The 13,757-nt window shown below is 37.0% G+C and overlaps 2 protein-coding genes and 1 pseudogene across 5 annotated transcripts; all 3 read left to right on the top strand.

The window, feature by feature from the left end:
* Window positions 1-2,300: 2,300 nt before the first annotated feature.
* LOC126622763 (uncharacterized) lies at window positions 2,301-3,747 on the top strand (annotated as a pseudogene).
* Window positions 3,748-5,321: 1,574 nt separating this feature from the next.
* LOC126624080 (F-box/kelch-repeat protein At3g24760) lies at window positions 5,322-8,176 on the top strand. Its single transcript, XM_050293093.1, has 2 exons — window positions 5,322-6,660; window positions 7,821-8,176. Exon 1 carries the CDS (start codon window positions 5,448-5,450, stop codon window positions 6,636-6,638), a length of 1,191 nt encoding a protein of 396 aa, XP_050149050.1. The 5' UTR covers window positions 5,322-5,447; the 3' UTR covers window positions 6,639-6,660; window positions 7,821-8,176.
* Window positions 8,177-8,917: 741 nt separating this feature from the next.
* Window positions 8,918-12,949, top strand: LOC126624079 (glycine-rich cell wall structural protein 1.0-like). Of its 4 annotated transcripts, none has more exons than XM_050293091.1 (9): window positions 8,918-9,151; window positions 10,452-10,532; window positions 10,676-10,764; window positions 10,948-11,022; window positions 11,189-11,298; window positions 11,384-11,575; window positions 11,706-11,768; window positions 12,160-12,270; window positions 12,337-12,949. In XM_050293091.1, exons 1-9 carry the CDS (start codon window positions 9,029-9,031, stop codon window positions 12,621-12,623), a joined length of 1,131 nt encoding a protein of 376 aa, XP_050149048.1. In that variant the 5' UTR covers window positions 8,918-9,028; the 3' UTR covers window positions 12,624-12,949. The 4 variants fall into 4 exon arrangements, with proteins under 4 accessions (XP_050149048.1, XP_050149047.1, XP_050149046.1 ...); XM_050293090.1 differs by having other exon boundaries at window positions 12,160-12,297; XM_050293089.1 differs by having other exon boundaries at window positions 11,189-11,292; window positions 12,160-12,949.
* Window positions 12,950-13,757: the final 808 nt, after the last annotated feature.

Here is a 13,757-nt window from a genome sequence, read left to right as displayed (position 1 = left end):
ATACCACGATCACGACGTAGAAAAATACACCTCGCCGGAGCTCGCGAGTTCTCGAATTCCCGCCGTCTATTCCTCGACCTAAAGGTACCAATGAGTTCGTGGGGTCAAGGTGAGTGCGATGATAGTGATTTCCAATTCGATCTGTGATGCTTTGATGATGATTGTGAGGTAAAGGTGGCTCAGGTGTACGAAAGGAGAAGAAAGAAGAAGAAGGTATGAGATAAGAGAGAGAGTGAGGGTGTGTGTGTGCGTGTGCGTGTGCGTGATTGGGCAGAAGGAAAAATGAGAGAGATTTTTAATTTAATTGGGCAAAAGAAATCAGGAACTAAGGTGATTGGTGGGTAAGGTATAGCCAACCTATAATATTATATTTCTACCCATTTACACACTCGTTTGTTCGTAACTTCTTCGTTACGAATCCGATTTGGCCCTAGGTCACATCAACACACTCATGGTGTCGAGTACGATTTAACTACGACGGTAGAAATAATAATTTAAAACTACATATGTACATCCACGTCACTAAACCACGAGGGCATTACCGTCACTTTACACACTCGGGGAAAAAAATATATAATAATTCGGGACGGGTCGTCATGTATTACTATATACATTTAAGTAGAATTGGTCTATTACTCATAAATTTTTAATCTTTAATATTAGAAAGCCAGAAGGAGAGTTTGATGTCTCAAGGCTTCACCAAAAAAAAATTGGACTAGTAAGCCCCCCAAACAAAAAAAATCAAAACTGACATTTATATTTCATTTTATTAGAAAAAAATGAGATAAAAAAGGGTACATGACCAACTCCACTCCTCCTCCATTTTCGGAGAGGGAGGGACTAAATATCTCATAGAAATATTGTTAAAAAAAATAAAATAAATAAATAAACAGAAACTTAAAATTTGTTTTATTGAAAAATGAAAAAAACAAAACAAAACAAAACATAAGGGAACGTGCTGAACCCCTCAAACGTGGAAACTGGAAATACTAATAATTAAAATAAAAAAAATTCCATGACAATTATCCTCTAAAAATTAAAAAAAAAAATTCATGACAATTATCCGCCTCCATTTTCGATTTCGTCATCTATATCGATATATATAGATATATGGAAGGAGAGCCCCAAAACATGGTCATTAAAATTAAAATTAAAAAAAAAACATGACAATTATCCTCTAAAAATTAACAGTTATGGAGAGGAAAGAGAGACATCATTTTATGAGAGAAATATTAAAAAATAAAGTAAAAAAACGACATGGTGAATAACTGCTCTCCATTTTAGGAGAGAGAGATATTAAACAGAAAAATTAAAATTCGTTATATTGAAAAAAGAAATAAAAAGAAAGAAATAAGACAACAGAAATGGAATATTAATCTAACAAAATTATATTAAAAAAATATCTAAGAAATTTATATTAAACAAAAACAACGTTATTGCTCTCCATTTTAGGAGAGATATATTAAACAGAGAATTAAAATTTGTTTTACTGGAAAAAAAGAAAAAAGAAGAAGAAAAGAACATGAACGTATCTCCTCCATTTTAGGAGGAGATATTAATATCTAACAAAATTATATTAAAGAAAAAAAATTAAGAACCAACGTGGGAGAAAAAGAGTAGAGGTTGTCGTCAGTTAAAAAAAAAAACGGTGAAGTTCTCCCACTACCAAGCAGTAACTTCCTAGTTCCCACGTATATTCCCATTTTTTCCGTTGTGGCTACAATATTATTATATGTACTCCCCATCTCCTCTGGTTATGTGGCCGAATCTTATACTCCCCATTTTTTTGCCCTGCCTTCTTCACATGCGATGCTATTTGAATTAATTTGGTGAGATTCTTGACTCAAAAGGCTTTTGCCAACCATTCATATCCATCTTCTGTGAAATCTTTGTGCTTTTTATTTCATTTTTCTTATTATTTCTCTCTCCTTTTTGTTATAGGGTCAAGACGATTCTGTTAGGCTCCAAAGTTCAAGGTTTGAATAACTTTGGGTAAATCTCAATTTAAATTTACCTTTTCAGTTTTTAGGTTTTTTTTTTACGGTTTATCTTTTAGGTGATGAATTTGATGTACTCTACTACAACTTTGAGGATGTATATATGAGTTTGTATTTAGTATTTTAAGTCAATTTTAGTTTTTTTTAACTTCTTCCTTTGAAATCTTCATTGTGCGCTTTTTAAAATTTGGTCAGATTATGAGTTTCAATTTTGATTATCTTAATGTGCTATATGAGTGCTATGGTAATTTTAAAAATTATTTGTTTTCATTCACAGTATATTTGCAAGAATACCCACAAAAAATGAAGAATGAACTACCTATTGATAAGATCCCAAACATACGTGTCTTTATTTTTACACCTGAGTGGGAGATATCTGTCGAAGTAAAAACTACTGATCTAAGCCAACTGATTCTCAAAGAGTGGAGAAAGAAGAAGCATGAGCAATATGTATTCTAAATTCTTTATTAAATTTGTTACAAGAAATTTTAACATTATATATACCCTCAATATATAGGTGGCACATGAAAAAGATTGTAGAAGAATTAAAACCTTCAACAACTCTTCACATCATACCTATTTGAAATAAAGTTCAACAAATTAGGTACAACACCATTTCCTATTTATTTGTAGTGGCATTCTCTATATGAGCTTCATGTGAAAACGCATGCGAAGATTAACGTTAAGGAATAAAACACAAACTTTAATAATTGAAGCCAAAAAAGTATAACATATATGCATCTGTACATGCACACACACATATGAAATTGTCAGGTAAAATGTCCACGGGCTTGACAGTATACATGTTTGAAAACCGAACGTATATTCCACTAGGTCATCACCACATTATCTTTAAAGGAACTTTAATGAAAGCTTCCGGTACAGTTCATTTTAACGAAAAATCATATTTTTATACTAAAAAGTCAATCCTGGTACTATTCACTTTACCATTTATTTTGTCCTTATCGTTAAAACTCAAAGTTTTCAAACCCTTTTTATTAGTTTTCCTTAAAAGTTGATAGGCTTCAATCTCAATTAAGAATTATCGCATGCTTCAATCTTCTTATGGCCTGTAATGCCATTATAATTTTCTACTGCTGCTTTGAGATAATATCTCCTCCTATTGTTCCTTTGTTTCTTCTATATTATTATCTCCTCCTAAAATGGAGGAGATACGTTCATGTTAATTATCTCAAATTAGAAAATTAGAAAAAAAATCTACAAATTAATTATCTCAAATTATAAAAATAACAAAATAATTTTTAGGTGCAGGAAAAAGATTAATAGTGATCAAACAACTTTTCTAAATACGGTAAGTTTTCTCTTATTTTTATACGGAAGTATACTATAAATTCAAATTGCATTCAATTTTCAGATAGAAATAAAATTGCATTTTTTGTCAATTTTACAAGCATCACACCCGTCTCAAAGTACAAAGGTTGAAGTACAAGATTAAGGTAACATTTCTTACTATTTAATTTTGTAAACATGATTACAATTTGTTACCTAAAACTTGACAAATTATTTATCTTTCAATATTCTAATAGTAACTGGAGTAAAAGTATTGCCATGAGGAAATTGTAAAAGTTAAAGGTATTTAGGTTAAATTGCTTACAATCTTTATATTTGGGATTGTGCATTATAGTTTGACTTCTTATTTTATCATCATTGCTTGTAGATTAACCATGAAAATCTAAAGCATCAAGTGCAAGCAAATGGGTGGCAAACATGGCTTTCATTTCACACGTAAACGCTATGTTTACATATATACATGTTTATATTTTGCTTTGCTAGCCTATAACTTTGACTGAAAACTTATGAATCTAAAAATTTTGATTTAAGGACATTAAATGTTATCAGCCTGTATCTATAAATGAAATTACATGTCATATTTTCAGATTTTTTTAATAGTTTATGTTTTCCCATTTTATCTTCGTTGTTGTTTTAAAGGAAAAATAGTAAAAATTGTACGAGAGATTACTCACATATGTGCAAATTGAATGGAATATATGTTGCTAAATTCTTCAACGACTGTGGCAATATGACAATATGGCATGCATAATGATAACACCATTATCATAGTAAACGAAAATGAAATCCACCATTTTCAATCCCTTATTGACTAAGGAACCCAACTCTTGATTTTAAGGAACCTAACTCTTGATTTTATTTCTGGGGTAAAACGATACTGATGAATATAAGAGAATTCTAATTACACTGGTTAACTTATTTTGTTTTTTGTTAATAAGTAATTACCAAAGTGATAATAATGACCAAGCATAGTTTAGTTTGTGAAACCAAATTCTATCAGCCAAACAAAAAAAATGACACCATAATAATCAGTAAGCAAAAAAAATGTAGAATAGTTAGTGTGCAATTCATGAATTTCATTTTTTATGTACAATGGGCGGGTGCAAAAAGACTAAGTTAGATGATTGAAAATAATAAGAAATTGTTCTGATAGACACACACCCACAATTTATAAAATAATCACTTAAGAAATATTAGAATATTTAAAACAACACATCTTTAGAGCGCGTAGTGTTCGTGATGCAAAAAAATCTCTCGCACGCACGTGCAAGGCTAGTTATTATTATCATAAAAGTAAAAAAAGTTTAAAGGTTTTCTAGTTTTGGAAGGTGGAAAGCGAAAGCTACAAGCCTACAACAGTGGAGGTGGTGGTAGTAGTGGGAAAGGGATCCTCTCCGGATCCGTTTGTATTCAATGAATTTTAATTCTTTTAATGAATCTAGGGGTATTCAATCAGGAATTTAAGTGATTATCTGAAATTTAATGTGTATTCAATCAGAATTTTAAGATATTTTATGAAAATCCTTAGAAATCCGGATGTATTCAATTAGAATTTTAAAGAAGTTTATAACATTTCAGGTGTATTCAATTAGAATTTGATTTTAAAGAATTTGAGAAAGTTGAGGAATTAGAGGGAATTAGAGAGATTTCGTAGTTTATTTTGAGCATCTACAAATCTCACCTCCCCCCAAGAAATTTTGAGGGAATTGAATCAAAATTTTACATAGAATCTCTACAAATCAATTAAACTCCATAAAAATCCATGGATTTATAAATCCATTAAAATCTCTCAAATTCTCAATTGAATACACCCTCCTTAATCTTCCTTATTAAATAATTTGAACTCTTAAAATTTGATTCAATGGTTAAAAATACGGATTTATTTTAAAAATTATAATAATTTTAACTGTTGAATTAATTTTAAAAAATTCGGATTGTTTGACGATGATGATTATATGAAAATGATCCGGATTGCTTGCTACTAAAATATGGAGGGAAAAGGGCGCACGCAACATACTGTTAGTTTATCTTCCGATTAAGTCAAACTCCTCCACCAACTACCCAAACCCCACTCTCCTCCTTCCTCTCTCCTCCTCCTCTCTCCATTCTCTCTCACTCCGCATCCAACCCACCCCACATATGGCTGAAATCAGCTGCCTCAGCTCCGACGTGACGGAGCTTATCCTCTCCTACCTCCCCATCCCCACCCTCATCCGCGCCTCAGCCGTCTGCAAGTACTGGCACTCCCTCATCTCCTCCTCCACCTTCTCCTCCCCACTCTCCCATAAATACCCCTGGTTCTTCCTGTTCGGCATCCACAACACCTCCTCCAACTTCAACCAGTGCTTCGCCTTCGACCCCCTCTCCAATCTCTGGTTCCGCCTCCCCTCCCCCACCTTCCCCTCCCAGTCCTCCTCCTTCCTCGGCGCCGATGGCTTCTTCCTTGTCACCGCCCCTTTCTTCACCTTCTCCCATATCCTCAAGCGCCAATGGCTCTCCACCTCCCCTCTCCGATTTTCCCGCGTCAACCCCCTCGTCGGCGTCGATTCTCCCTCCTCCTCCTCATCCTCTGCCTCCTCCTCCCCAATCCCTAGCTTTGTCGTCGTCGGCGGGGTCCGATTAATCGGCAATTTGGTAGACATCGAGGACCGTTTGGCCGTGGAGATTTACAATCCCGATTCCGATTCATGGCTCCTCTGCCCGCCGCTCCCCGCCGATTTTCGCTCCGGAAACTCGTCAGAATCTCTCTCCTCCGCCCTCTTCAAGCGCCGATTCTACGTTTTCGGAATCTACTCCTGCTTTATTGCCTCGTTTGATCTCCGCACCCACGCCTGGAGCGAAGTCCAGACCCTCCGCCCGCCCGGGGTCGTCTTCTCCTTCCTGATTTCCTCCACCAACCACCTCGTCCTCGCCGGAATCTGCAACGGCCCTCTCGGTCCGTCATTTAACCTGTGGAAGATCGAGGAGGCCACCATGGAGTTCAGCGAGATCGCCATCATGCCGCAGGACTTGTTGAATGGATTGTTCGACGGCGATGAGGAAGACAAGTTTGCGAGCTTGAAATGTGTGGGATTGGGAAACCTTATATACGTGTTCAATGAGGAGTATCATAAGAAGTACCCGGCTTGTGTTTGCGAGATTGGTTCCGATGACAATGGCGGACCTTCGGGGAAGTGTAGCTGGAGGAGACTGCCCCAATTGCCTTCCCCTGTTAATAAATTCCATAAAGTCATCAGCTTTTCGTCGACAGTTTCCCCGCATAATATCCTTCGTGGCGAAGGGGAGGGCGAAGGAGACGGCGTTGTCAATGTGCAGCCTATGTTGAACTGATTTTACGCTCCGCGGATTCATGGTATGGATTCAACCATTTTCTTAATTTGTTCTTCATTGATATCGTGTTAAGATTGATTGATTTTGCAATTCAAGTTTGGTGGGTTTGATTTTGTTAAGTAGGATTTAATTAGCTGTGACGTTTCTTGATTGAATTAACAAGGGGTTTTATGCCAAATTCAGTGCAGATCAGTAGGTGACATATGTGAATATATCCTTAAAGATGCAAGTAAAATTACATAGAGAAACTCCCAAATCAGGGTACTTAATAACTTTATGTGACTAGTTCAGGCATGATCGATTAGTGTTAATTACCCGTTTTAAGAGGAAACCACGGTAGCCATTCAGTACTACGGTCTGGTGATATTTCTCTTCACTTGGAAGTGAGAGGTCTTAGGTTCGAATCTCGCGGATGGTGAATTCGATACCAAATTAGGCTGCCCCATTGTGTGGCTTTGCCGAACTCCCTCTCGCCTTAGTGTAAAAATATCAATGTGCTAAAAAAAAAAAAAAAAGTGGAAAACACAGTATAAACAGTATGCAGCTCCTTGATGTGCATGGTTCACAGTTCCGGTTGCAACTTTTTTGGCTGAAAAATAGAAGTTACTTTTGGTGATGGTAGAACATTACATGTTGGACATGTTCCTGAATGGTAGTGTGGGACAGTAAAGTTCAGAGGTTTAATGAGCTGAGATTTTCAAGTTTCTACCATATATGCTTCTTCTACTAATGTGGCAAGATTTATAAATCCAGTTTTCTCAAGTTTCTACCATAAAAGTGTTGGTTTATACCTTAATTGTTGACATTTCTGTGCTCCATAAGATACATAAGTTTCGGTGATTGAATATCTACCCGTTTTCATCTTTATAAGGAATATAATCACCTTGTGGAGGTTTCCGCTCTTGAGTCCTGCATTGAATATCTACTCTATGCTCACATTATGTGCCGTTGGATTAATTTGATTTTTGGGATTCTGTTGAAAATCTTTTCTCTCAACGACGTATGATCACCTTCCCCCTATTTTGAGGGGCATTGCCGCATTGTGTTTGTGCGTTCCATTTCCCTCATTAAGTGCATGTGCATTCACAACCGAGCAAAAAATAGATCCTGGTCTCCGAAGTCAGATCAAATGATGCCTTGAATGATTTACTAACATTTCATTGTCTGCAACATGTTTGACAGCAATGCACATGACAGAGATGCAAAATCAAGCACTTCGGATTGGGAAAAAACATGTTTCAGTTGTGCAGATGATGCTCCAGTATCTGTCTTGTTTCTTAATATTTCAGAAGCTTCTATACAACAGACACGGAAATTGAATCATAGCTGGAGTATTGTCAACGTCCTCGACGTTATCTACGCTCTCGTCTCGGTTATTGACATCGTAGTTCCTTGTACTGTTTGATGTAATTTTATGTGCTGTTAGCATTGTGGTGTTATATTGATTTCCAACGATGTGATGTAATTGTGTGTATTGGGTAAAACATTTTGTAAGTTGATAATTTTGGCTTCAATGAAATCGTTTAATTTGTGTACTATGGTGGAGCTCTTCGAGTCAGAGAGAGGCTTAGGTTGAGAATTTTTTTTTTTAATAATTTAATAATATTAACTTTTTATCAAATATTTTTAGAATAAAATTTTATTGCTAGTTGTTTGAACAATTCATTTTACAGAATAGAGTTGCACTTGGACAATTACTATTCATTAAGGCAGTAATTGTCTTTTCCCAATTGACCAGACAATTATTGCTTTAGTGAGGTGAAATTGCTCTAAATATTGCGTTGTTATCTGCACTTAGTTTTTTTTTAATCAATTGTGGAGTGATACATGGAGGCAACGATAAGTCAGAACATGTAAGTGACCAAACAATGGAGAGATTTTTCAGTGTGATCGGAACATGGGGTGGTACACTACGTGTTACTATACAAATCTTGGGATATGTGTGTCAAAAAATTAATAACTTGAAAAATAAAATATCCCACTACTTATATAAAAACACATGGTGTACTCCCGTGTTATGATCACAATAAAAATTTTCTCCAAACCTTGGGCGTCAATTTGTGAAGGAGTGTTATCCACACACTATTTTTTACTTCTCACACACCCTTTATTAATTTATGCCCTTCGATTTTTTTTAATTTATCCGATCCGTTGGTCGAAAATTAAAAGGGTGTGTAAGAAAAAAAAAAGTTGTGAAATATGGAGCGAAATCCAATTGGGCCTGGGCTTTTGATTGGCCGAAAATGGTTTTCACCAAAATTTCGCCCTTTTTTTGACTGCTTCTCATTTTCACTCTCACTCTCCCTTCTCTCTCTTTTCTGACTGTCTCGCTCCTCCTCTAGGGTTTTAGGGTTTTCTGATTCTTCCAAATCCGAAAAATCCGAAACGCCATGGAAAAGTTTCAGAAGGTCGAGAAGCCGAGGCGCGAAGTGCCCATCAACGAGAACGAGATCCGAATCACCACCCAAGGCTCTATCAGAAACTACATCAGCTATGCCACCACTCTGCTTCAGGTTCGTCTTCTCAATCTTCGATCATCGCTTATGTTCTCGTTTTTTTTATCGTTTTTTCTTCCATTGATTCATAATTTGGTGTTTTTTTTGTATTTTTGGTTTATGGGTGTTTTTGCATGTCTTTGTTTTTGTATTGGGTTTTGTCCGTTCGGTTTATTGGATTGTTTTTGCTTCAAATACTGATGGATTTCTGACCCATTTTGTTATATTTGGGTTTTTTTTTTTACTGGTGTTGGTTGTATGCTGGTGATAATATGCATTTGTGTTATGCTTTATGGATTTTTCTGGTATTTGGTTATGTTTGAAACTTGAATCACATGTATGTAGATGTTGTTATTGTTTATATTGATGGTCTCGGATGGTTTTTGTTGTACATATACAGAAAGTCCTTCGTGATTGTTAATTCGTGTTGGTGACGGAGATGCTAGCTGGTAGGTCTGGACTGTAAAATTGGCCATTGGCGGTGTTAGTGAATTGGGAATGCCATTTATCAATTATTTACATCAGAATATGACTGTTGACCTCAGTGAGGAGGTGGTTAGTCTTAGTTTGCACGTTTGCGTTAAGAATTCAGTTTACCGAACATTTCGTGTTGTATGCAGCTTTGCAAATTTAGTTCTGTACTTGTTTGCATCATATGCTATGTCATTTGATTATAGACCAATTTAGGCCGAGAGTTCAGTGACTGCTGGAGCTTTGAAAAGGGATGGTCAATGTTCCAAAAGTGGTTGCAAAGACAAGAGTGAACTCTTCAATCATGGTCTCTTCTTAATACCAATCCTTTCTCTCCAACAAGTGCACAAAGCCCTTTTTGGTGTGAATATTATTCCTTTTTGTGATGGATTCTCCACCTGGGAAGGGTTTCCTTTAGTCTACCTGGCAAAATCTATCAACAAGGCGGTCTACTGTTTTTAGTCACAGTAAGGGGTCAGATACAATAAAAAGTGTGTTCCGTAAACTACTCAGATAATATTATTAATGATGGTAAATCTGAGGATGGACAAGAATTCATATCTATTTACAGCTGTAAGATCAGTTTGTATCGGTTCTGCTTGAGCTTCTATTTACTATGTCTCCTTCTTATATCTGTTGTTCTTTTGCCTTTTTATGTTCTAGAATCCCAACTCCCAAGGTTAACTTTATTTTCTCTCACCATCTTTTTTTCTTTTCTGTCAGCTGGTAATCTAAGATTAATGTTATAGGACAGTGCCTTATATGGTACTTTGTCTTAGTGGTCTGTATTCGTGATAAGGGTGATTCATCTATCCGCGCATCTGATTTTTTTTGAAATTTTTTCTAGGATAAGCGTGGAAAAGAAATTGTCTTGAAGGCAATGGGACAGGCAATTAACAAGACAGTTGCAATTGCTGAAATTATAAAGGTTATCTTGCTTGCTCTCTTTATACACAACGCACGCCGCCACCACCCCCCCCCCCCCCGCGCGCGCGTCCTCTTTCTTCCTCTTTTTCTTAAAAATAAAAAAAATAGCACGCACATTAACCAACCATTTGTTTTTTAAAACAGAAGAGAATTTCCTGGTTGCATCAGGATACCGCCATCAGCTCTGTAAGCATAACTGATGTGTTTGAACCGATGGAAGAAGGTCTTCTCCCGTAAGTGTTGTAAATTTTGTACGCATGAATATATTTATGGTGATCACTTCATTCAGTAAGGAAATGACTTATGACTTAAACAGATATTTTGTGTATGCTCTGTTTGGTGGGTTTTTTTTTTTTTCTTTTCTTTTCTGCTTAATCAATAATGGGCATGTACTAAGTTATAAACAAATGTTGCAGTGTGGAAACGACTCGTCATGTCTCAATGATTTCAATCACATTATCAACAAAGGAGCTAAACACAAACTCTCCCGGGTATGTTCTGAAATATATTGGGGTCTTCACCAAGGTTTATTTTTTAGATCAAGTTTGATATTCTTCTGTGGTACGCGCATAAAAGTATTGAGCTTATGGAAAGTGTTTCCTTTTCCTTTTCTGGTGCTTTTAACATGAATTTTTTCTACATGATCCCTTTCCATAGGTATCAAGCCCCATATGCTGCGGATCAATCAAAGCCACAGCCGAATTACCAACAGCAGCAGCAACCAAAGCAAGCACGTGTTCCTTACAATGCTGTTAATGAAGGTGATGGTAAATGACAACTTATCAAGTAGCTTTTATTTTAAGCATGGTTTAATGTTTAAGTTTTAACATGTTTCCTTGATTTGGTTCTTAGATTCGTATGGCCGGGGACGGGGACGGGGACGGGGACGTGGTAGAGGAAGAGGCCGGAATTGGGGCAGGGGAGGAGGGTATGACAATTATCAAGGTGGATATGGAAACCCTCAAGGTGGATATGGGAACTATCAAGGTGGAAACCCTCAAGGTGGATATGGGAACTATCAAGGTGGCTATAGAAACTATCAAGGTACAATAATGAAATGACATACTAGTCATTGGGGATTTAAGTACTCATATTATGATTTTTTGAAGTGCCTATACTATATATGTTTTATATAATATAAATCTGCCCTTGACGTGGACTTCTTTTATGGTAGATAATGATGGATATTCAAATCGGGGACAAGGTGGTGGACGTGGTAGAGGTTGGGGTAACCGTGGTAAGTTTATTTAACATCCTATACAAGGTCTATGTGATAATCAAACTTGTGGACGAGTATAATGTATTCTTTTTAGTAAGTACCTATACAAGGAAAGTATCCTGAGCAGCACTTTGGGTTGGGGGATTAGGAGGAATTGTTTACTAAAGAGTCGGCCATATTTGAAGGGTTGGCATATTATACTATTTTGAGGAGTGTCGGATCATTGTGTCTTTGCGTTTGCGTTGTGTGCATATACTCAATAGTATCCCTATACCTCTCAGTCTGGTGGATGTACTTCACAGCTTAAGATGTGTACTTCAGATATGAATTTGTTCTTTCATAGATTTGCATGTGGTCATTGGTTCATATGCAACGGACTAATTATGAAAAGCATTTTATTTTTTTGCAGGTGCTGGTTATGAAAGGAATGGTGGTGGTTATGAAAGGGGTGCTGGTGGCTATGAAAGGGGTTCTGGTGGGGGTTACGAAAGAGGTGGTGCTGGTGGAGGTTACGAAAGAGGTGGTGCTGGTGGGGGTTATGAAAGAGGTGGTGCTGGTGGGGGTTACGAAAGGGGTGGTGAAAGAGGTGGTGCTGGTGGGGGTTATGAGAAAGACGGTGCTGGTGGAGGTTATGAGAGAGGTGGTGCTGGCGGGTATGAGAGACGCGGTGCTGGTGGGTATGAGAGAGGTGGTGCTCGCATGTATGAGAGAGGCGTTGCTGGTGGATACGAGAGAGGTGCTGGTGGTGGATACGAGAGAGGTGCTGGTGGATATGAACGAGGTGGCAGAGGTGGAGGGGGCAGAGGGTACAACCAGGGAAAAGGACGGACAGGTGGGCGCACAAGGGGTGGTGGAACTGGAAACCAAGCATAATTTAAAGTAGGTGATATTTTTTGCTTCAGCTACAATGCATGTGCCCTTTTGCCCGTGAGGGTGCGTTTTTATCAGAATACTGTTTCAATGGCGTGAAATGTGGCCCTTCGATATTTGGCGTTGTTTAAACAGTGTCTATGTTGATGTTTTCCTCCTGCGTTGCGTTATATTTTTGTGGATATGGGCAGCCTTGTATTGGGTTTTGCATTTAGCGTTTAGCATTTAGCAGCCAAGTGAAAAAAAGGGGTCGGTTTTAGTATTGCTGTAATTCTTTTGACATTATTGTATCTAGTGCTTCCTTAAAATATATCTTTATTTCTTTTAAACCAATGTTCTCTTCCTATTTACTCATTCTCTCCTTGCAACTCATTTCTTCTTCTCGACAAACACAGTTCGAAATGTGTAAAAACTTTTCCGATAAATTTTGTATTGAATGCTTCCTTAAGATTATTGCGTTTTCCTGTAGTACCATAGAAAATTGCCTTTTGGAGTTTGGTTATTTGCCTTTGCAAACAAGTTTCAACGGACTTCCCAAATAGGTAAAACCTAGCTCGATAAAGTATTCATATTGGCATGTTATCGTTGTATCTATACTATTGGTATTCCGATTACATTTAAAGTTTCAATATCGCATTTATATGCTTGCGAGTGGAACTTTACATGGAAAGTAAGTTTCCACTGATAGACATGATATTGACAATCCCAGTATCGATATCATCATTTATATGAAGGACAATTCTAATCAATACCGTGTGCATGTATTTTGTTGATATTGATTGATCAGACCGGCTAATTGATCAAGCGATTTGACTCGATTGTTTCTCTAACCTTTCAAAGTCTAATGAATAGATGGTATTTGAACCATATTGACTACGTGTCACCTCTTAGAAATGTGGTCAACATGTGCTCAATACAATGTAACGTTGATATGCCATGTGACACGTAGGTAAGATTAGGGCCGACCTTGGAGGTAGTCAGAGTAGGCGGATGCTTAAGGCCCTCCGGCCCTCAATTTATATATATATAAATTAGTATTACAAACTTTGTGTTTGTTCAAATAAGAAGTTTACAAACTTTGAGTCTTTGTCTGAATACAATAGATCATTGGGCTGAGCGGTTGATCCTAGCATTTGT

This window comes from Malus sylvestris, chromosome 5, assembly GCF_916048215.2.
Source record: "Malus sylvestris chromosome 5, drMalSylv7.2, whole genome shotgun sequence".
In the NCBI taxonomy this organism is placed as follows: domain Eukaryota; kingdom Viridiplantae; phylum Streptophyta; class Magnoliopsida; order Rosales; family Rosaceae; genus Malus; species Malus sylvestris.
This window is presented reverse-complemented; position numbering and strand designations above follow the sequence as displayed.

Bases quoted from the DNA above. Each gene is read 5' to 3' on its own strand.
- LOC126624079 (XM_050293088.1), top strand. From the start codon at position 9,029: ATGGAAAAGTTTCAGAAGGTCGAGAAGCCGAGGCGCGAAGTGCCCATC. The intron at 10,533-10,675 runs GTTATCTTGCTT...TTTTTAAAACAG, and splicing joins CAATTGCTGAAATTATAAAG to AAGAGAATTTCCTGGTTGCA. The intron at 11,299-11,383 runs GTAAATGACAAC...TTTGGTTCTTAG, and splicing joins TGCTGTTAATGAAGGTGATG to ATTCGTATGGCCGGGGACGG.
- LOC126624080 (XM_050293093.1), top strand. From the start codon at position 5,448: ATGGCTGAAATCAGCTGCCTCAGCTCCGACGTGACGGAGCTTATCCTC.